We start from the raw sequence: 22,564 nt of genomic DNA on the forward strand, positions 1-22,564 counted from the left end.
CGAGGAAAGTCTTAATCTGTAAATGTCTTGTAGTCCTCCTTTTCTCTATGTTTGGTATTTCCAATACATGGAAATCTGCCCTCAAACTGCAAAGTTTTAGGTAATCCACAGTCTCTAACATTGTCTTTATGTCTTTGTGGTGTCACTCATCATCTCCACAGCAGTCCTTAAAACCATGCAAGATAATGGTTGTTGCAGAGAGTATTATTGAAGGAAACTCTCACAAGTAAATTTAAATGCCAAAGGGAGGTCAAATTCAAAACAGTACTGAAAGGGTAGAATTTCTTCATTCTTAGTTTTCTGATTCTTTTGCTATTTCACATTCCCACTCTCTCCCTGTTTCCAAAAGTAAGGATAAATAATCTCTATATATTTGTCTTCAAGTATGTGCATATCACCTCTGGCGGAATTCAGCTGGATAGACTGAGTCTTGTGAAAAATCTCAGTTTTCCATGATACAATGTAGAGACAGAGATACCATCTATATTTCAAGGTCCGAGGAAAGCAATGTCATGCTTCCAGTGAGTTTCAAGGAGTATCATAGTACTTCTCCCAACAGTTTCAGTTTAGATGCTTTCATTTTATGTTACCATGTGTGATGTTACAGTATCTTCTGAGAAAATATTTCCAATGAAACATGGACCACACAAGACCATAGTTCTGGTCAAGTTATGAAGATTGTTCAAATAAGTTTTTAAAAAAACAAGTAGACATTTCTTAATATGTTAGGGAAGCATTTATCTGGCCACTTTGTAAGAGTAGATACATACATCAAGATCAATTGTCTAACACAGTAACTTAACACATAGTAATTCTCCACTTAAACATAGGTATGCAATTTTTTTCACCTCAAACCCTTACTTTACCACTTACATTTTAATAATGGAAAAGTAATATTAAATTGAAAATAAACTTACCTCTTAAAATCTTCTTTTGTCCTATACCTTCAAAAATATCTAAAATGTCCACATAATTTTGTGTATCAAAAGAGGTGAAGTTCAGTTTAATGGACAACCCTTGAGGCACTCTGAGATGGCAAGAGAAAAATAAACCTTAAAACCGAAATTCATGTTCTAGTAATCTTTTTTTGACTGTAGTAAATTCATTGCATGCTTGAATTATGTCAAGTTCAGAAACAATGTGAAATTTTTTATTCAAGATGACCTCTTCAGCTAACTTCCAGTTTGTAACATTATCGAAGGAATAGGGCATAAACCTTTTGTAACAGTAAAAGTACTCCTTTGCTCACTGGAAATACATACATTTCAGGAACTGAATCTTCTAAAATCTAGAATGTGATATTCAGGTGAACATAGTTTTGTGTTTTTTTCATTTGTTTGGTTTGGTTTTTTTGTCTATGCATCTCATTAATTTACAATTATTTTTAAAGACATGTTACTAATAGATTACATCTCACTACTCAAGTCGAATTCCTGAAGTCAGAGGAATAGTATCATAGTATCAATATGAATAGCAAGAAATCAGAATCTCTCTCCTCAAAGTCCAAACTAATGTCTCTTATTATAAAAACAGGATTTACATAAAGATCTGAGGATCTCTGGGAACGTGTTATCAAACCTAATGATCAGCTAGCGAGTTTAATAAAATAAGTAATTTTAACTAAATGTAAAAAATGCTGCATTTTATTTTGCTGCAGTTATCGTCTTTCAATAATCTGTCTAACTAGTTGTCTCATTGCCTTGCATTAAACATACACAGTAGTCCACATTCTAAAACTCTACTATCATGATCAGCTAGCTTCCTATACCACTATTTGTTGCTTTCTGGAATTGAGAGACCCAATGAAGACAGCTTTTCAACAGCAATCTGCTGGTGCTTGTCGGTACCAATTTGTAGGGAAGTATGGTGTAAATATTTGAATATTTGCATTTGCTTTTTGTGTGTGCGTGTGTTATATATAGCTGAAAGGTAATCTTCCAGGAAGCTTATCTTTCAGGGAAATATTAGGTATACTGCTCTTACTCTTAAAAGGAGTGGAAATTATATCTTCGCTTGAGGAGGAGTTAAATTTTCTTAAGTGTAATGAGAGAATCTTTCTAGACAAAAAAGGTAGAGAGAAATCAGATTTAGTATGTATTATAGGGTGACTTTTAACAGCTTTTACAGGGATAATAAAAATAATAGGACAAAATGTCTCTCATTGGTTACTGGAAACCCCAAAAGTTTTCCTCATAGAAATAATTCTGTTCGAAAGGAAGACAAAATTTGAGTATCACCTTGAATTTTTCAGGCCTTTATTGTCAAGTGTTGCCATTTTTTTTTAAAGCAGATAACTGGCAAAAAAAAAAAAAATCAGATGGTTTCCTTTTTCATCGATCAGTCTGTAACTACACAGATTTGTGGCACTTGTACTATATTAATTGCAATTGCTCATGATACTTTCCAAAATTAAGCTTTTGTTAGCTACGTACCTGGTATAGATATCAACCTAATCAATGCTTCTTGCAGCTATAGCAGCATTTGAAGCAAAATTAACAGCTCAGAAGGAAACAGTGCACTTGAGACCTGATTATTTATTGTGTTTAAATTCTGTGACACCATGAACTGAGGAACAAGTCAGGTTTATATTCTGAAGGATACAATTTTGTGCTTTTCATATGACACACCTATATTTTAAAACCAGGTGTAGCCAGTAATTATTGGTGGATAGCATTGCTGAAGATGAGAGGGAACAAATGTACTAAACAGAAGGAAAACCATTACTCCCTCCTGAACAAACTCAAAGGCTAGCACTTCCAGAGGAGCCTTGGGAATGAGAACTCCAAATCTTATCCAATTTTAAAGGCGTTTCCTTAATCTTCTTTGAAACCCTTTACCAAATTAATATTTCTCAGAATCAGAGTGGCCATTATTACGAAGCCATAATCTGAATTACTGCCTTTCAAAGCAGTAACTACTGTCAGTCACTGTAGGGATTTTTAGGAGCTTCCAGATTGCAATCATCTAACATTCTAGATGTGTGCTTTAGGATGAGATTTATCACATACTATGGCTAACTTTTTCTTCTCTCTGTCCTCTGAAGTGCACCTAGAGTGTCAAAGTCAAATATCTGTCCCTCCCTGTAGGTATCCCCGATTAAACAAATTCCACTTCTTGTGCCTAGGGCTTAAAAGGCATTTGGTCATTTGGTGCTATTATATCAAGTGATACTCATGCACTTTTAAAACATATTCCTAAATGACGTAGGAGCCCAGATACTGTTAACTCTCAGATGAAATATGTACCTGTAAATGACAAGGGAGTTCTTGAAGACTCTATCTGTTTGTAACAGTTATATAATAAAAAAACATTATCTAAAGAGAAGTATTTATTGTAACACTTTGAAACATATATCTTGCCATTATTTTGAGTTATGTAATTTATTTTGAACTTAAATATGTTCCTGTGCATGCATATAATACACAAGATTTCTCAAATTATACCTAAGTGGGAAAATTATTAATATAGTTGTGGGGTTTAGGTATTCAAGTTTTTAAATAAAAGTTACATAAGGAGAAAATGCTATTACATATTTTCCGCACTGGGGTATTTGGGAATCCAAACAAATGGCATAAGGTCAGTGTGCAGGAAACAATGTCACCTCATAATCAAGAAAGTTTAGGTAGAAAATTATTGGAAAATGGCTTACAGTATAATCCACTGGCAAATGATGTTTTCATTATATGGTTTTGGATAATTCATAGAGTGAAAAAACCCAGAGGAATCAGTCAACATAAATTTTCCATCGCAAACTGAAGCTGTAAAGATATAATGAAGAACTTTTGTCAAAATACCATTTGAAAAATAGAAACAGAGCCAACATGAGAGCGACCTTAGATACTGGTCTGCATGGATTATCTTGGAAGTGCTTTGTAAACAATGGGAAGACAAAGTAAAACACTACCAACTTACTCCCACTTCTAATTCCTATGACTATTTGATCTCAAAGTACTATATGAGAGGAAAAGCAGTACAGATAATTCACTTTTAAATTAGAGACAATACAACTAAACTAGTTCAAACCAATCCAAACAATTAAAATCCAACTGTTGGTTTCAACTGATGCAACTCTTCTTCTTTCATTTCATTTTATACATTTGTAAGGAAACAAGATCTTGCCTTAACAGTTCTTACCTACAGCTACTTTAAATCAGGAAACTGTGCGTGCACTACCGGAAACAATTTGATATCATGCAAATAAAAGCAAGGAGGGATACGGTTGAATATTGCTACCTCTACTTTTACGAGCTTCCTAGACCCTTGCCTTACAAATTACTAAGTACTCAAAGAGATAAGTGGATATCCCAGGTTTCCTGCCAGCTATCAAATTCATTCATCTGAGTTGAATGCCATCCATCATCATATATCTTTTCCAAAAGCTTTTATTAGTTTTCTTTCCTTGGTGGTACTATTCCATTCAATGCATGTTCTTCAGTTTAAAAATCAGTTGTCTAAAAAAAAAATGTATTTTTAAGCCTCAGCAAGATTTAAGATGCTAATTCATGTAGAGTTATTTTATTTCAGCAGACACTGAAGCACTATTGAAGCCTTTGCTGCATTTCATGAGCAGTACATTAGGAATCTGTCTGATTATGATTTTCTTCATTTTTTCAGAAAGCATCATAGAGCTTTCAAATAAGGACAAAATCAGTACCATACATGATTATCTGTAGAGGTAAGGACAAGATCATCAATGCAAGATATAGTCAGAAATTAGATGGTACTTTTCATTAACATCAGAAATGAAACCATACCTATAATGACTGTCCAAATTATGACTAATCAATCATATTGAAAATTAAATGGAAATTTTACTGAGCTTAGTCCTCCCCTGGGAAATGCTACATGGAATAATAAATTTGGGCTCCTTGTCTATTCATTTTATCAGTGTAAAATTCATTCTGACTGCCACTGTAGCAAACACAACATAAAAATTAAGTTTCGTTTCAGTAAGGTTCAGACATGCACTGTTGATAAAGTCTGTGCAGAATGAACTTCACTAATGATATGTCTAATTCATAAGATAGAATAGAAACATATTCCCTTTTGTAATCTTCATGACTTTTGAGCAGAAAACAGAACACATAAGATTTTAAATACATAGAGGAAAAAAAGGTACATGAAAGAGAGAGTTACTATTTTATATAATCTTTTTATCAGAATAGGCTATAGGTCTAGAGCTGGATAGTGGTGTAGAAGTACTTTTTCTGCCCATTTTAATTAATGTGTTTCCTATCCTTACCAATGGGCTAATATTTACAACCATTTCCCATTGAGAAGAATAAAATTGATGCGAGAAAAAAAGGGCCCAGCTTGTTATTAATGAAGATTGCAAAAAAGTGGTACTGTTAACAAGTGATTAACAAGAAACATCCTGATTTAAAACGGAGTTTATAGCACTGACAGTAAGAAAATGAGAACATACTGTTCTCATAAAAATAACGCAAAAGTTTGCTCTTTTCAACAATTCATTTCTGTTCTTGTTTCCTTTTATTTGTTTCTTCTTGTCTCTTAAAAGACAGTGAGTAACTTGAAACTAGACAGAAAGACTCAGGCAAAAGTCCTTAGGCTGCTCATCCACAGCGATAGTCAGTGTTTAGTGTCTCGTGAATGAGCAGGAAAATAGTTGGCACGGGTCCTATTTCCCTGAAGATCCTCACAGTGTTTCCTCATTGCAGGGAGGAGGCAGCTGTGGTTAGAGGTGGGCAGGGTTACAGAAGTCATTACATTTCTGCCTCCTCCTGGAGCCCTCAGAAAGGCCTCAGTTGTTCACCTAATGAGACAGGAGACATCTTTTGTAGGGACCACTTACACTGCTTCCCCAACATGCATCTTGCTGTCCATTTCTATTTACTTCTGTTGCATACAGGTCACATTAGGAGGCCTTAATCCTGTTATCTTTGAATTGCAGGGAGAAGCTCCCAAACTGGTCAGATCAAGCCCACATAATTCATTTGACAGGACCTTTCTCTGCCAAGGGCAGCACGTTACTTCCTGGCTTACATACGATTAATCTCTCTTCGTACTGTGGTGATGCTGTGAGGCAGGTAATCAGAAAATGTTATCCTAGACATACCATAACTGCAAACAGCTCCTGGGATCAGCCTCCAGTCTCCCTTTCCTTACACTTATTTGGTACATGGCTGCTTTTCAGCAATGCCAACCATTATTAATAGATGCTGTTCAGACTTTTGTGTTTCTCTAGAGACCCTTTCATTGAAATTGCTAACTGCACTTTTGTAATGCCTTTTGTTACTACACTGCATTGCAGAGCCGGAGAGAAACCCTTCAAGATAATTTTAATCAATAAAACGAAACAAAGAATATTTTCGGTTGCCTGAATCTCTTCTGATAATCTGAGATTTTACTGAATTCAGTGTAATGGAGGAGGATACCATTAAAATTCACCCTTGTATCCTATATTTTAAAACTATTAACATATTCTAAAGTCAGGAGTACTAGAGGGAATAGTAATCAAGACGAAAAAACAAACCAGGTTGTCCAAAGAGCAATAGCCCCATTGTGAGCAAAAGCACATGTAGCCCAAATCATGAATTGGCTGTGAATTTCATGGTGAAACTCTGAAGCACTTCCGAAAATCTAGACAATTTTAGCTTTTGTATGACTTGTACAATTCCGCAGTGTTCACTGTTCCATGGAGCAGTGGCTGCTCTGCACAAAAAAGGTGCTCAGGGAATCCACACAGTCAGATAAAGGCAAACAAACTCACTGGCACCAAAGGATATAAACTTTTTCAGTTAAAAGCCAAACAGGTTTCGGGTTTGCATGATTTTCACAGAATCACGGAAGGGTTGAGGTTGGACCTCTAGAGGTCACCTGGTCCAACTCCCTGCTCAAGCAGGGCCACCTGGAGCTGGTTGCCCAGGTTTTCACATCATCACCTTGCATGTCCCACTGTGGTGGCAGCAGCTTGAACCTTGCGCCAGAGTGACACAGACACTCCCATTCCCCAGTGCTCGGTGTAGTGAGATGCAGGTAGGCAGCCAAAAAGCAGAGCTGGAGGTCCTGACAGGGCTTCATCCTGCCGTGGCAGTAGCCACGCTCGCCTGCCCTGGCTGCAAAATACTGCCACTGCCCAGCCAACAACCTGCCCACCCCATCTCAGTTTCTGAAAGTACAAGATCAGTGTATCTGACTGTCTGTAGTAACCCAGGAAAAGCTGTTTGTAGTGTTTTGTATTACAATATTCTTAATGCTGGAATAAAAAGAGAAGCCTCTCTTCTGACTCCAAATATGCTATTAGGTGGTTTCTAGTACTACGTAATCTGACTTTATATCTGTATAGCATTGTTATTTTATTTTTTTTTGAAAGAACATTATTTCATATTACTGGTACACAACTTCATATGAAATGTCTACATTTTTAATAATTTACATTGTATTTGTTTATAATATTAATATTTAGATGGTAAAAAATAATCTCTATTATTTTATATTAATATAGTCCAATTTTAATATTTCTTCATTATTTATTGAGCATATTCTTCATTAATGAGAATTTTAAAGAAAAATGTTTCCATTTACGAGAGAAAGATTATAACTATTATTAGTAGTATAATTGATTTGAACTTCACTGTGCAGTTTATTACCTATAAATTATTTACCAACTACTGACAGGTTTAAGTATGTTTAAAAAAACTGATTTACAGGGGTTTATGTTCTTACCACATCTCTCTTCAGATTCATCTGAACCACCTGGGCAGTCCAAGACTCCGTCACAAAATAAATCTTTTCTAATGCAAGTTACACCATCATCACAAAGTTCAGCAGATGGCAGACACTCAGCTGAAATAATAAGGATAACAGCAATAACAGCATAGCAGTAATGCAGTTTCACTACAAAGGAAAATTGACTTACTTCTGGTTACTCTAGCACAAACCAAAGAAACCACTCTATTGTGTTTTACAAATCTGCATGTTTAGAAACCTGGAATAAAATATCACATACTGAAAAGATAATTTTGAAACAGAATAGAGGAAGTTATTGGAAGTGACATATTTTTTTAAGCTAAGCTTGAAGTAGGGCTGGAAGAAAATTTCCATGAAGTCCCATTTCCTTCTTCTACCTGAATAGACTACTTTGTGCAATATAATAAATTACATTTTCCAGTTTCTTATGCTTGAATAAAATGAGAAAAGTGGACTTTGGTTTAAATAAGACTGAAAAATATCTGGTTTAAATACCGTTTAATATAATTTCTTCAACTTCAACACAATGTTGCACTTCGTCATACTGAAGAATCTCATATTTTAACCAGCATATGTTGAAAACAAAAGCCTTTAAGAATGGATGTCAAAATGCAAGGAATATCAGAAACCCTATTCTTTTCAGATTTATAGATCAACTTTACAAGTTAAGAGCAATTTTCTGCAAAAAGAATATATGAGCAAATCATTAAAATTGTGGAATCTCACTAATAGTATTTTCCTACAGCATAAATGTCCATCCACTGAAAACATGCTCTTTTAGTCTTTAAATGGCTTTGGTCTCAGACTTCTGTAGAATTCAAGTGGGTCTTATTAAAGTGAACAAAAACATGCAGCTAAAATAAGCTTCAGATAAATACTCATTCAAAAATTCTTGAAAATTTCATTAAATGCTATGGAAACTATTCACCTAAAACTATTTAGATGGTTCCTTTTATTTACTTCAGCAAACGCTTTCTGGAAAAGGTCAAAATTTCTTACACAAGAAGGTAAAATATTAATTAGTAAAATAGGTCTTGGAGCCTCTAACCATTATTGATTGATTTATTTTTGCATAAAACTGTTAGTTCTGTAATTAGATTAAGTAAATACTTCTATGATATTGTGTTTTATGATATCAGTATAAGAGACAAAAACTGGAATTAATTTGAATGTAATACAGGTTTTCGAAGTGCTTTACAAAACACTTTCAGTATTAGCAATACAGACAGTGTAATGCAAAAGAGCTGCCATTTTGCATCCAGTTGGTAATTGAAACAAATCAACACATTTAGCCAAGTGTTGGAAGTGATACAGTGCCAATGAATTAACCGCCGCAGATGAGCTGGGATGAAACTGTGCATTTCAGACCCAGAACAAAAGCCCAGCCTATAATCTCGAATATGTTTGTCATAAGCCAAATATGCAATAAAACATTGTTTACATATGACATGATCAATCCTAGTTTTATTCAACTCAGAAAACGAAACAGCATTGCCACCTACTGGATGTAAAGAAATTAACATTTTCTAGAAAACATTTCAACTTTTTTTTGAAAAAGCCAATTTCCCTAAATTGCAATGTGATTGCTATACTCAAAAATGGTAGTAAATACATTACGCCCATTTGAAAATGCTTATAAATGCAATATGTATTTTATCATTTGATAAGGCTAGTGGAGGTTTTCAAAGATTCAAACAGCTTTGACTTTCTCTCCATTGGAAGTCAGGTGAGAGCTTGATAACGGGTTTTTTTGTTCAAAAAACCCAAAGAAATAATAGGAAGCAAACACGAGCAGTCAGTACAAGTGTCAATATATACATCAACATAGAGAACACTTGTACCATTTTTGTAGAATGTAGAATCTTACAAGTCCCTTCCCTTGGAAGAGTTCTCCTTAGTCAAATCAAAGGTAAAACCTCATATTCTGTATTTGTAGCAATGGGATGCAAGAAGTGAATGATGTGAGGACTGTTTCATACAACCTTCCTGCTCCTCCCCATACATAGTCACCTACCTGCAGCTGTTGAGGTCTTGGTTGTGGTGAGTTGTCCTGAACCTGGGAAAACACAACACAAGGTTAGAACATGTCGTGGTTTAACCCGAGCTAGCAATACAACCACGATAGCTGCTCACTCACCCTCTCCCCCAGTCCCCCCAACAGGGGAGAGAATTGAAAGGGAAGGGAGAAACTTTGATTGAGATAAACACAGTTTAATAAAATAACAAAATACTAATACACTTCTAGTAAATATATATATAAATTAGAAATAAAAGATACTCAAGGCAACTCTTCACAAACTCTGTCCACAACTGAGCAACCAGTCCCAGCAAGCCACACCTGGTCCCACAGCCAATCCCAGAAAGAGAAAAGAGAGGGAAAAGGCAGAAAGGCTCAGAGGTCTCTGCAAAATGGCAAAAGCCAGACTAAACATCCCACACCAAAAACTCCCCTGACTTTGATAGCAAAAGCAAGCAAGAGAAATTAGAAGAAGGGCCAACCAGAAGGCCCTGACTTCTTAAATAATTAGCGTGATGCTAATGGAATGGAATACTCTCATTGATCAGTCTGGATGTCAGTCTAGCTCTGCCTTGCTGCCTCACACCTGTGGGCAGAGCACTCAGAGTGTCCTTGGCTCACAGACCAGAGCAATTAAAAACATTAGCTCTGTGCTGAGGTGTTATCCGCTTGTTCTCAAACTAAGTCTGAATAATGAGCATGCTAGCTATGAAAAACAAAGGTTTCTAACTGCGCAAAGAAAACTAACCCATTTTCAGTCAAACCAGCACAGAACATTACTTCTTGGTCTCTGGGAGTGCCTCTGCAATTTCTTGGAGAGAACTAAGCAGCAACCAGTCTGCCCTTATGAGATGTGCAGTATTTGCTGTGTTCCCAAACCCCAGCTGAGGTAATGATAGGGTAATGCCTGCTTGAGTGGTGTGATCCTGAAGGTGAAATGTCATCATAAGTGTAAGAAAATTAATGTGGAACCCAAGTTAATTTTAAATGTCTTTCTTTTGGATCTAGTCACATGCTTTTCAATAACTTCAAAAGATCTTTGTGTGTTTCTTTCCCATCAAAATATGTAACAATGATGCTTTCTTGTCTTCCCCGGTATGTAGAAGTTCTCACCTGAAGTCGGTGTCAAGGAGCTTGTAATTAGACTCACAGGATCTGTTGACACAAGACTAGTTGTGACAACTTTAATATTAATACTAAAAAGTGTATTTGCATTTTCTTATAAATAATGTTGCTTAACAAATCAGTTATTGCAGTGTGAGGAGAAGACCCTCAAACCTGTCTAGTATTTGTATATTTACATGCAGGTATACATACAACCTCTGTATATACATATTTACACATGAACAAATGCATAAGTACATAAGGAGATTTGCATTAGTGATAGTAAACCACAAAACATTGTAGAAAAAATAAAAGTTTATTTGTGATTGCTCCAACACAGCTTCCTACTTAGTGGTGCTTTTAATAATTATCTTCATATTGAGGATGCCTCTGGCATTTCCAGCTCTCAAATAGTCTTTTTTTTTTCCCTCTTTGAATTTGCATTAGTTTTCCTGTTTACTGTTTTAACTTACTACATTAAGACTCAAATACGTGAGCAGGATGACAATGTCCTCAGCAGAAAAGACCCACATGTCACTACAGTTAATGGATCCCTCCCTTAGTTTGTGAGATGAAAGGCTAGAAGGAATAAAGTGAGACACGTAGTAAGGCCTTCTCTATAGTTTGTCATCTATCAGTTTTGCTGGCAGAAGTTGCTGATCACAGGCCATCGCAGGCTTGCTGTTGTTAGGTATTTCTGCTCTCCCAGACCTACTAGTGCACAAACTTGCATGAGGACTTCCTGCTAATTATCTATCAAAACATGCTGATTTAGCAGACGCTATTAAACTAGGCTAGGCCATTCTGTATTAAACAGGTTACAGAGTATCCTATGTCAGCAAATTTAAGGACACAGTTCTACCAGCAGAGAGACAGGAGAGGCCAGCAGAAGGTGCAGGGAACGTGCAAATAGACAGACTGTTCTCACACAGCTGCTTTCAGAGAAGGAAGCTTTATTCATAGCTTCACAGTAGTTTCAAAAGTCTTATATACATATATATCTACCTATATATTTGTCTGTACATTTTCTAAAGGATCGTTATTTCAGAAGGAATGAAACATTCGAAGACCTAAGACATGAATACATGCAAGAGCAGGAAGTCCTTACAAAAGTTATTAGGAAGCTGTATCTTGGAGGTTGTTGAAGAAATTGGGATTGTTATAGGCATTCCCAAAAGTGCATGCACAAGTTGACAACAAAAGCCATGAAAGTAAAAGCACAGGACAGTGACAGAGGCATCAGTGGTATAAGCACAAATCACAAATGGTCAGTCACTGGGCAATCTCACTGAAGTAACACATGAGGTGGATAAAGCTGGTTTTAGGGTCAACAGAGCCAAACTCCAAGCATTGAACAGATGTAAACATACTACGTATGTTAAAACTTGTCTATAATGTAGGCTTTGGACTGAAACAGAAAAAGCAAGGAAGCAGACAGTGTTATCAAACATTCAAAAATGACACCAAACAGACCTAAGAGGAAGAGGGAAGGGATCCACATCAGGAACATTATGCCCTTTCTAGCCTGGAGATGCTGACAACTCCCATTTCTCCTGCCCCTTCCTCTGGGACCCCCCCTCACCTTCCCATTTCTTCTTCAGGATGATTAGCAACATTGAACTTATGACTCAGTGGAGCATCAAGATAGCATACCAGAGGAAGGGATAGATAGGAGAAATATTTTATGTTAGCAGTTTTAGCTATATCATTGGGAATAAGCTCTAGTAACTATGCACTTTGGACTATGCATATTACTAGGCCTGTAACTGGACTAATAATAATAACTCTTTCGTCATTATGGCTGTAATCAGACTGTCAATAAATACTTGGCTCCTATATTCATAGGTGCATTTCTTTAACTCACATAGATTGCACAAAGCTTCTGGTCTGGTAACCCACCCTGGAGAATTTGTATGTGTTAATTTTTATGTAGTACGCGATAGCAATACCTCCATCTAGTGCTACAAAGCACCTACCATATTTTAAAACTACTAACATATTCTAAAATCAGAAGTACTAGAGGGAATAGTAATCGAGATGAAAATATAAACCAAGTTGTCTAAAGGGCAACAGCCCCATTGTGTGCAAGAGTACTTGTAGCACAAATCATGAATTGGATGTAAATCACATTGTGAAACACTGAAGCACTCCTGAAAATCTAGGCAATTTTAGCTTTTATATGACTGTATTAAGTGACCCTAGTAACTGTACTTTACTTTCACATAAGTGAAAAATCAAAGAGGTGGAAAAATTGGCAGGTATCCCAAATGCACATATGGCTTGTTGCCACTCATTCCACTGGTTTTGCAAAGTCTGCTAAGAAACCTAAATATATAAATTTAGAAAAGCTCTGAGCTTTCGAATGGAAAATGTTAAGACTGAAAATGTAGCATAAGAGTCATGGAGCAACAATTTGTCCTCCAGCCAGAATTGTATTTCTGTGAGGTTATGAGCTGAAACTGCGAAACCAATGGTAACTGAATCAATTGCTTGGAAATACCAGGCATCAGTGAAGATGAAAAGGGGCATATCATCCAGCTCCATGAAGTGGACATTCTGTCTATTTTTACATCTATGCACATGTCTGAAATTTTCAGTTCAGTTGCGCAGTTCAGTGACTGTTAAAACACTGCTTAAGAAATAACATCCTCAGTCACAAAGGAAGAGAGCATTCACAACTTATATTTGGTAGTGATTCAGGGAGAGGTGCAAGTCGTATCCAAAAGCCATGGGCATAAGAAGCTATACTTCAGCTATAAAGTTCTACTCAAGCACAATTCATAACTTAAACCACTGTGTAGCCACCAGGGCACAGCTAAATCATGTGTACATAGCTTTGACTGCAAGTGGGTGAGCTTTTTTTTGTCTATATCTACCAATGTAAAATATCAATTAAATACTGTCCTATAGAACAGGTCTGACTGTAATATATTTAATAACATGTGAGCAAAACTTGTGAACTCTGACCTAATCATTCATAGTAACTAAAAACCATTCATTTTTATGAGATGTGTAATACTAGTGTTTACCTGTAAGGATCTGCACTTTTTTACTTAGTGATATCTAAAATATAATATGATACAATATAATATACAAATACCTCAAACAAAAACCATGTCTGAAAACAACATAATGATGGCAGAAACAAACTACTGACTAACACTTTGGAGTTGTACTACCGTAATGCTTACAGTGGAACAAAGATCTAGTTGTCATATGTATTTTATCACTTGATAAGGCTAGCGGAAGTTTTCAAAGATTCATCAGCTTTGGCTTTCTCTCCATTGGAGGTCATGTGAGAGTCTGCTAACAGGGTTTTTTTTTTTTTCAAAAAACCCAAAGAAATAATAGGAAGTAAAAACAAGCAGTCAGTACAAGTGTCAGTATCTACATCAACATACAGAACACTTGTACCATTTTTGTAGAATGTAGCCTCTTAGAAGTCCCTTCTCTTTAAAGAGATCTCCTTAGTCAAATCAAAGGTAAAACCTCATATTCTGTATTCGTAGCAATGGAATGCGAGAACTGAATGATGTGAGGACTGTTTCATACAACCTTCCTGCTCCTCCCCATACATAGTTACCTACCTGCAGTTGTTGGGGACCTGCTTGTGGTGAGTTGTCCTGAACCTGGGCAAACACAATGCAACGTTAGAACATATTGCAGTGTGAGAAGAGCCCCAAACCTGTCTAGTATTTGTATATTTACACACAGGCATATGTACTTATTTATTCATATACATATCTACACATGAACAAATGTGATAGCAATACCTGCACCTAGTGCTACAGAGAACCTACTGTGTTATTCAGCTGTCTGACTGACTTTTAGCACATTTGTACTCAGTGAAAATGCGAGACCAAGGATTTGTGTCTGCTCCATACACTATCATTGTAAGACTTCTAGTGACAGTGGAATGAAAGTCTGTCAACATTGCTCAGTGCAACAGTAACCACAGCATGAGAGCAGGACTCCAGCCTCATCTACCTGTTTGAAGCTGCAAAAACTTCATCTTGTGTCTCAGCTGGTTGATAGAGACTCAGGTTTTGGTTTGATCCTCTAATTAAGCACTTGGAGCTTTCCTACAGACTTCAGATCACAGGTTTCTCAAATGGTCAGAAGTGATGAAAGGCAGCTAACTATCACTGAATGGACCCAAACAGTCAAGCCATAACTACAGCCAAGGAAGCTTTACTAAGTTATATCGGCTGAATAGCAAGTGTCTTCATCTTGTATTGATAACAAAAAATAGTTTCTGTTTTATAAAAGATACTGACCTGATGAAGTTAAAGGCATCGTTGTAGTAGGATTTTCAACAGCCACTGGAAGAAAGCAAGTTCATTACAAACTCCTTTTATAGCACAGTATCTAGTTTTATATAACTCAGAAAGAAAGGTTAAAAAAAAAAAATTAGCTCTGACTGTTTCACTTTGAATCACTAGCAGTGTTCCACTTCTCTCCTTTTGACCATCTCACCTTGTTCCCAGCCTTTTCTCAAACTCTATGATCTTCCTCAGGAGGAAAGGCCTATATTAATCCCTTTCAATTCTCAATCCTTACTAATTGTCTTTCATATAAAATATCTTCACCTGGGAAATCTCCATCTTGACAGTTTTTATACTAGGGAGCTTTACAGAGCACCTGTGTCTTATAGAAAGGTATTTGGATCAGATACATGAGTTAAAATTAACCTAGGATAATTTACAAGAAGGTAAGTTACTTTTAATCACTGTGAAAACTGTGATTTCAAGCAAGTCACACCTGTGTCATAGTTCCTTCCCCCTGTGAACGGGAAATAATACTTATCTTGTACAACATACTGAAATATGGCATGCAGAAGTGCCATATATGATTGTAATTGTTAATTAGTTACAGTTGTTACAGATTATGTTATTGAAGCACTCCTGATGCAATGGACAGATGATATATCATGTGAAAAACAGCATTTTAATGATGCACAGCAAGAAAAGTTTGACAACTTCAAAGTTCATCTATAGATATACAACCTTTCAAAAAGCTCTTTGTAATTTTCTTTGGTGGCATTTTTGAAGTATAATGAGCAATCACTTTCCACAGCGATGTGCAGTTATTTAGAACAACTTCTTATACGTAGTGCAAGCAGTAAAGAGAAATAAAGATGTCAAGGCTGAATTTAGCCTTTGAATATCTGAAGTACTTGGCAACAAATGAATCTTTTAGAATAGAGTAAGAGACACTATGCACCAGATGTCCCACTCCTCCTAAAGCAATCAGTTGCTACTTAATAGTATCTCCAGCAGGTCTTCAAATATCAGCTAATCAACTTCCACTTCAGAGGATGCAAATCACTTTTTTATCCTCATCCTCAGTGAAGACCTGTCGCCTCAATAAAGGTAAAAACAACGATTCCCATTGATTTTGCTGGATTTTCACTTAGGCTTTGATAAATTTTCCAGTACTTAAATAAAATAATTATATTTGTATATTTGCAGAATTTAAAATTACCTAGTCTTGAAAGCCTCATTCATTTTTTTCATTTACACTTTACCTAAGCATTAGAGGATTATGAAGTCTGTTCCTTGGGCATACTTCTCCAGAAGTCGTACCCTGTATTCAGGTGGTTGTTCTTACTGACATCTTTTCAATAAATGAGTCCTCATTCTCTGTGAGGCTGAGTCCTTTTTCTTTAGTAGAACACAATTATAACTGCATTTAATGATGAAACAACACAGTTGGGTCTTAATTGCATTAACTTGAGGAAAAATGCTACATAAAAGAGATGAAATTGAGGGGGTTTAACTGGGAAATCACTACTTCATCCTTTACTCCCTCCTTAGTGGACACTTCCAATGCTGACTCACACTTTCTCATCAACAAGATTGTAAATGTTTCTTTCAACTGCTGCTGAAAGTTCTGTAGCAGGGAAGGAGAATGCCCATGAGAGCTCTTTTGCTGATTGGGAGTCAAAGTTTTCATCCACGTGAACTGTAGTTCTCCAGGATTTGTACAGACAAAAAATATTTGCTAACATTACCTGTGATTTGTATGCTGTTCACATCAATTTTCAAAGTCTGAGTTTTATTTGTGCTGATACCCAAAACCAGTTCATTTTTTATTTTCTCAACTGTTTCCTTCTGGGTAAAATAAAGGTTGAAGATCACAATAACGCTAGCAATATAAGACAGAAAAGGTGATTAGTTATGCAAGATAGTGAAGTAAATCCAGTATATGACTTATCACATAGACAATATTTAATTCCAACACAGCTTCCGTTTTGAAAATCATAGTATCTTTACATGTTGGCTGGCTAAGATCAAACATAAAGAAACACCTCTTAATTATGAGGTAGGTTTGAACCATGGAGAAACAGTTTTTCTTTCTTTATCTACTCTTTTTTTTTAATCTGCTCATTTTCACATCCCTCCTAGATATTATTTTCAAGTTATATATTTGTAGCAAGATTAAGCTAGCATCAAAGTATGTTTGCTAAAGCTTTTCTCCATTTACTTAAATTTAATTGCAACATTTTTTATTGTTAAGCATTTATACTACCTGATTATAACTGACTCATCAGTGTTTTTGATAAGGGGTGATCAATCCTGCTATTTTGCTGAGCATAATTTGCAGTTTGCAATATAGGGAAAAACTCTCTTCTTTAATTTCTTACACGTTTCTGATAACCCCTAGGCCACACTGACCAAACAAAAGCTTTTATTGCTATCCTTGTGACTGAGCAGTTTCAAGGGTGAAATAATGAGGAGATTGCCCAAAGGGGTAAAAACTTTTTCAATTAAAATAGTCAACTAGAAAATAATTTCTGAGACAAAGTAATATTTCAAGTATTATTTCAAAGCAGAAATGAAGACAGCTCCTTTCTGATCTATTAAAAACCAGACAAACATCCACTGACACCAGGTTTTCTGTGATTTCGGTGGTCTTTATTGTTAAGATACAGGACTATCTATATAGATGTTTACAGTGCAGATACCTACATTCCCATTGTAATTGATGGAAAGAAATAAGCTGTTCTTTTGCATGACTGATCTCTTAAAAAAAAAGCATCTAAATAGACCAGATGTGAAAACTCTGGAAACCCACCATTTACAAAGAGTCTTGAGCAGCTAGCTCAGAGATGTCTCCATCTTTTATGCCCAAATTTTGTAGAGAGTAGTCCCATTCTATGTGCAGAAATCAAACTGTGCTGATTTGATCTATCTTCACAAGGACAAAAAACTGGAAATTACCTACTCCTACCACTCTGTATTCTATTCCCTTAACATTATAAAATCCTTCATAAAGTGATCATACTCCACCTTTCTAACCAATTAGGTTTCTGCCCTCACTGTTCCAGTCAAAAGATTAATCTAATTCAAATCTAGTTCTCATTGTTAACATACATGTATTCACAGTTGGCTAATACCTGTTTTTCTTTTGCAAGCAAACTGAATGATCTCCTCTGAATATTTATCCACTTTATGTATTTATAGAAAACACTCATATCACATAAACAGCTGATATCACAGAATCACAGAATTGCATCATCCGTTACCACGTAATGTGCACTTTAATTTTGTGGTCTCACCTGCAAGACAACTAATTTAATCATTCATTTCTCAAGGTTTTCCAGATCTTCTGGAGTCCTAATCTTTTGTCCTCTGCTCTGTTCTCACCTATCATAGTGCGTCATCAGACCTTTCTTTGTGAAAACTCATTGTTAATGATAAGAAGTGATATCAGCTGCCCAGTCTAAGTAGCTTTCCACAAGCAAGCTCTCCACAAACTGATAGCCTTTCCTTGCTAGCTAGTTTCCTTCCTAATTCACTGTCCTTAGGTTTCCCATTTTTCTTTCTAAATTGACACTCAGCAACTATTACTTTTTTTTTTTCTTCTAATCCTAAAAGGTGTTGTTGGAGGGAAGATATGTCTTGAAGCTTCATATGCTCTTTAGAGGGCCTTATCCAATCTCTAAAGATGTATTTTCTCATCCAGTCACTCTCCTCAAAAGAACTTTCCAAATTAATAATATATAATATTAATAATATAACTTGCTCATATTTTAAATAAGCTTTGTCATATACAATTACCTATTCTCTGGCATCTCAAATCTTTCACGACCATTGTCAGATTTCCTATAGAAAAAAAACCAACAATAAACTAAAGCACAACACAAAAGCATATCATTCCCCTTGAGTTTACGATCTTGTGAACAGGATGGAAGCAGGTTCCGAAAGTTTAATAATGGGAGACGGTATTATATGTATTTTGCTGAATTAGGACCTTATAAAGAACAGTGTAGATGGAATTAACACAATGGACCTTACTGCATATACTGGACTTTTTTGCCAGCTGACCTTCAGTAGGATGACCAACATAATGGGATATTGAAAAATGAGGTCAAACAAACTTTAATAAATGAAGCAGGTCTTACTGTGCCTATTTTGTGGACTCTTTAGGACTCACAGGGTCTAGCTTTTCTTGGTGTCAAAAGACAGCTTCACTTGCTAACACCTTAAGGAATACGAGTTAAGTGGAGCCGTGTCCATAGGGACATGTGAGTGTATTTCCATTCATCTCAGCTGATGCCTGTGGATCTCTAACATGAACTTTCTTCTAGATGGCAAGAGTCAGCAACCCTGCAAACATAGCATGACTAATAAACCTTGGCAAAAAAAAAAAAAATTCTTTAAAATAAATAAGTTCTGTGGGTTGGTCTTAGGACTCAGCCTTACCGATTTGGCCCAGGTATGGACATACAGCAGCCTAAGAAGGAAGTTTTCCCAAGGAAACACAGTGGTGCCAAATTTCCCACAGCAGCACTTGGGAGACATAAGAAGTGAAAGGAATAATATAGGGTGTTCCCAATGATGTCTTGAAAAACAAGTTATTGGTAAGCACTCCTGAGAGAAATAACTATGTTTATTTGTAAAGTTTAATTAAACTGTACCTACTTGAACTGGGAAATTTCACATCTCTCAAAATCATTCTTCAGATCACTTGCTTGAAAGATATCTTGTATCTAGGTGGAAAAAAGAAATCTTGAACCAACACAGTTACTAACGGTTATTAAAAGTACAGCCAGTTGCACACTGCATTCATGGTTGTAATACTAAATATTTCCTTCCCAAATCTAGACTTCAGAAGCAAACTTTTTCTTTGATACTTCACTGATTTTCACACATAAAGAATATATTAAGTTCTGACCAGGCTTAGGACCTGAAATATTTCATTTTGGAGAGAGGAAAAAGCCATCAACTGTGGATTGTGTAAGGGAATTAATGTACCTAGCACATACTCTTGAATTAACCAGAGACCAACATGTTCTTACCAGTTGTTCAACATCAAAGGCAAGGACTTTGAAAGAAACTGATGATCTGTTTTGCAAATCAGGAGTGAACGATGTCCCAGAGAGTATTTTAAATGTTCCCATGTAGCCATGAGTACTCTCATCTGCTTCAGCTAGATAATTTAAAAAAAATAAATGTTCTGAATTTTATAGAAATAAATGAAAAACATTACATTAGATTTTATTCCGCACAGATCATCAATACAGTAACTTTAAGCTTTCTGTTTTTCTTTGTAATCAGAGATGTTTTTCCTGATTTTAAAAAGGTGATAGACATTTTTAAATGTTTACAATATTTACAATTGTAAACATATTTTTATGAATATTGTTTGTAGTTTGTTCTCATTACTCCAATTCTGTTTTAAATGCTGAATTTCTCAGCTGCACTGTGAATGGATAAAGGGGACAATGGTATGCCCAGTTATGTCTAACACAAGAGACAAAGATATATGGGAAGAATGATAGTGTATTATGAGTTTTTGTGTGTTCTGGATTGAAAATACTAATAATGACTACTTCACACTTTCTATATTATCTGCCGTATACTGTCAATATAAATGTGCACTGCTTTTGATAACGGCACCAGAAACACTAGTGTCAGACCAGTTAAATTATTTTTGACCTGACCTTTTTTACCAACACATGCATGAAATTCTGGGAGCATTTAAGAGAAAACTAGAAACAGGTCCTTACTTAAAATTTTATCTTGATTTTTAATATGTTACAGCATATGAGGTATGCATAAAGCAATTCATTATACATAAATGTATTTCCTCACTGTGTAACACACTGGAAATTTTCAGATAAGACCTGAATTAATGTAGTTGATAGAAAATGCCTTTTGCTTACCAGTTATGGTACCAGTGGTATTTTCGTGTTGTGTTTGAAGGCATTAACATCCAAAATGAGTTTTAACACAAAAGCAGATAATTAATAAATGCTATAATAAACTGTTTGTGATAGAATGCATAGCCTAGTGACACTGACTTCCCACTGCCAACTAGTAGCAGACCACTTTGAGTTCTTTGAAGGCCATTTATCCTTAAAACAATTGCAAATCTATTTAAACAAATATTTCTTTTGTTACATATGTCAAATATATTTTTTTAAGTGTTTTATAATTATCATTTGCACATAACTAAATTCTTACCTATTCATCTTCTAATACCTAAGCCGTTAAAGCCTGTCTCTAACTAGATGCAACAATACATTATCATTATCTTTAAGCTCGTTTTATTTCACTGGAATGTGGTAGTATTCTGTAAGAGGGGAACAAAGTCGGTAGGGAGAACAAGGTTTAAAATCAGGAATGAAAAACAATAGCAACTAAAGGCATAAACATGAATATTCTGATAAAACTTTTTTTTTAAAGTATGGCTTACCGCTAGTTTAGTTTTCATGTGATTCAGTATGAAATAGTATAGACTTTTGGTTAATGAAGGCACCAAAAACTTCAATGTATTAGAGTCATTATTTCAGCTATGAAAATCACTATAATGAAAAAATTTATTTCTTGAACCTTTTGCCTAACCTGTTTCCTTTACCTCATTTCAAAATGTCTTTTTGCTATTAGCTGGGAGGGCTCCATAGACCTAGATACATTTCCTTTCACAAAAATGTAGATCACAAAAGGGCTGATGTTGGAAGAGAGCTCTGGACGTCCTGTGGTCCAACCTCTTTGTTCAAGCAGGGCCACCTACAGCCAGTTGCCCAATTTCATGTCCAGAGAGCTTTTGACTATCTCTGAGGAGGGAGACTCCACAGTCTCATCAGTCATTCACTGGACTCTCTCCAGTAGCTCCATATGCCTTAGGTACTGGGCAGCCCAGAACTGGATACAATACTCGAAGTGCGGCCTTACCAGGAAACAGCATATATCCACAAAATCTTTAAACCAAAATTCCGGTTCCATTTGAAAATCATCCTATATTGATTTTTTTGTTTAGTTTACTTTGAGTATCAGTAGCTTGATTGTCACATTCTGAGCATTGGCTAAGTAGTAAGAATGACTTTAACTTTACATAGGGCTGGGAGCTGACTATCTCTCTCACAGGGTCTCTCTCACAGCAATAAATTATTTAAAATAATTGTTTGGGGCGGGGGGGGTTAATGAAAATATTCTAAGAGATGTAGAAGCTCCCCATAGACTTCAGTGGATTATCAATATCTTTCTGCGTCAGACCTCATACACAGAGAAAAAAAGCAAATATTTGCAATTTGCCATATTACCTTCCCTAGCTGATGAATATAATTGAAGAACCAAATCTTTACAGTTTGAGTTGCATTCCAATGACCTATTGCAAAGTCTAAACCATGAAAATTCTTTTCTATGGCTACAGAACATGCTTCAAGTGCTTGTATTTTTGCCTGTTTTGTTTTCATCAATTGCCAGGGAGGAGAGGAGAAAAACA

The 22,564-nt window shown here is 35.8% G+C and overlaps 1 protein-coding gene across 1 annotated transcript in view; it reads right to left on the reverse strand.

Annotated features, from left to right (window-relative positions):
• The window catches only part of TMPRSS15 (transmembrane serine protease 15), a 60,311-nt gene that overhangs the window by 37,465 nt on the left and 282 nt on the right, over window positions 1–22,564 (reverse strand). Inside the window, exons 2-10 of the mRNA XM_065642027.1 lie at window positions 20,136–20,266; window positions 19,759–19,826; window positions 18,895–18,939; window positions 16,845–16,978; window positions 15,109–15,153; window positions 14,419–14,460; window positions 7,687–7,806; window positions 3,650–3,758; window positions 918–1,027 (exon numbers count right to left, since the gene is read on the reverse strand). Of these exons, the coding sequence (XP_065498099.1) occupies window positions 918–1,027; window positions 3,650–3,758; window positions 7,687–7,806; window positions 14,419–14,460; window positions 15,109–15,153; window positions 16,845–16,978; window positions 18,895–18,939; window positions 19,759–19,826; window positions 20,136–20,266 (804 nt within the window). The remainder of the gene's footprint in view (window positions 1–917; window positions 1,028–3,649; window positions 3,759–7,686; window positions 7,807–14,418; window positions 14,461–15,108; window positions 15,154–16,844; window positions 16,979–18,894; window positions 18,940–19,758; window positions 19,827–20,135; window positions 20,267–22,564) is intronic.

This window comes from Caloenas nicobarica, chromosome 1, assembly GCF_036013445.1.
Source record: "Caloenas nicobarica isolate bCalNic1 chromosome 1, bCalNic1.hap1, whole genome shotgun sequence".
NCBI lineage: Eukaryota > Metazoa > Chordata > Aves > Columbiformes > Columbidae > Caloenas > Caloenas nicobarica.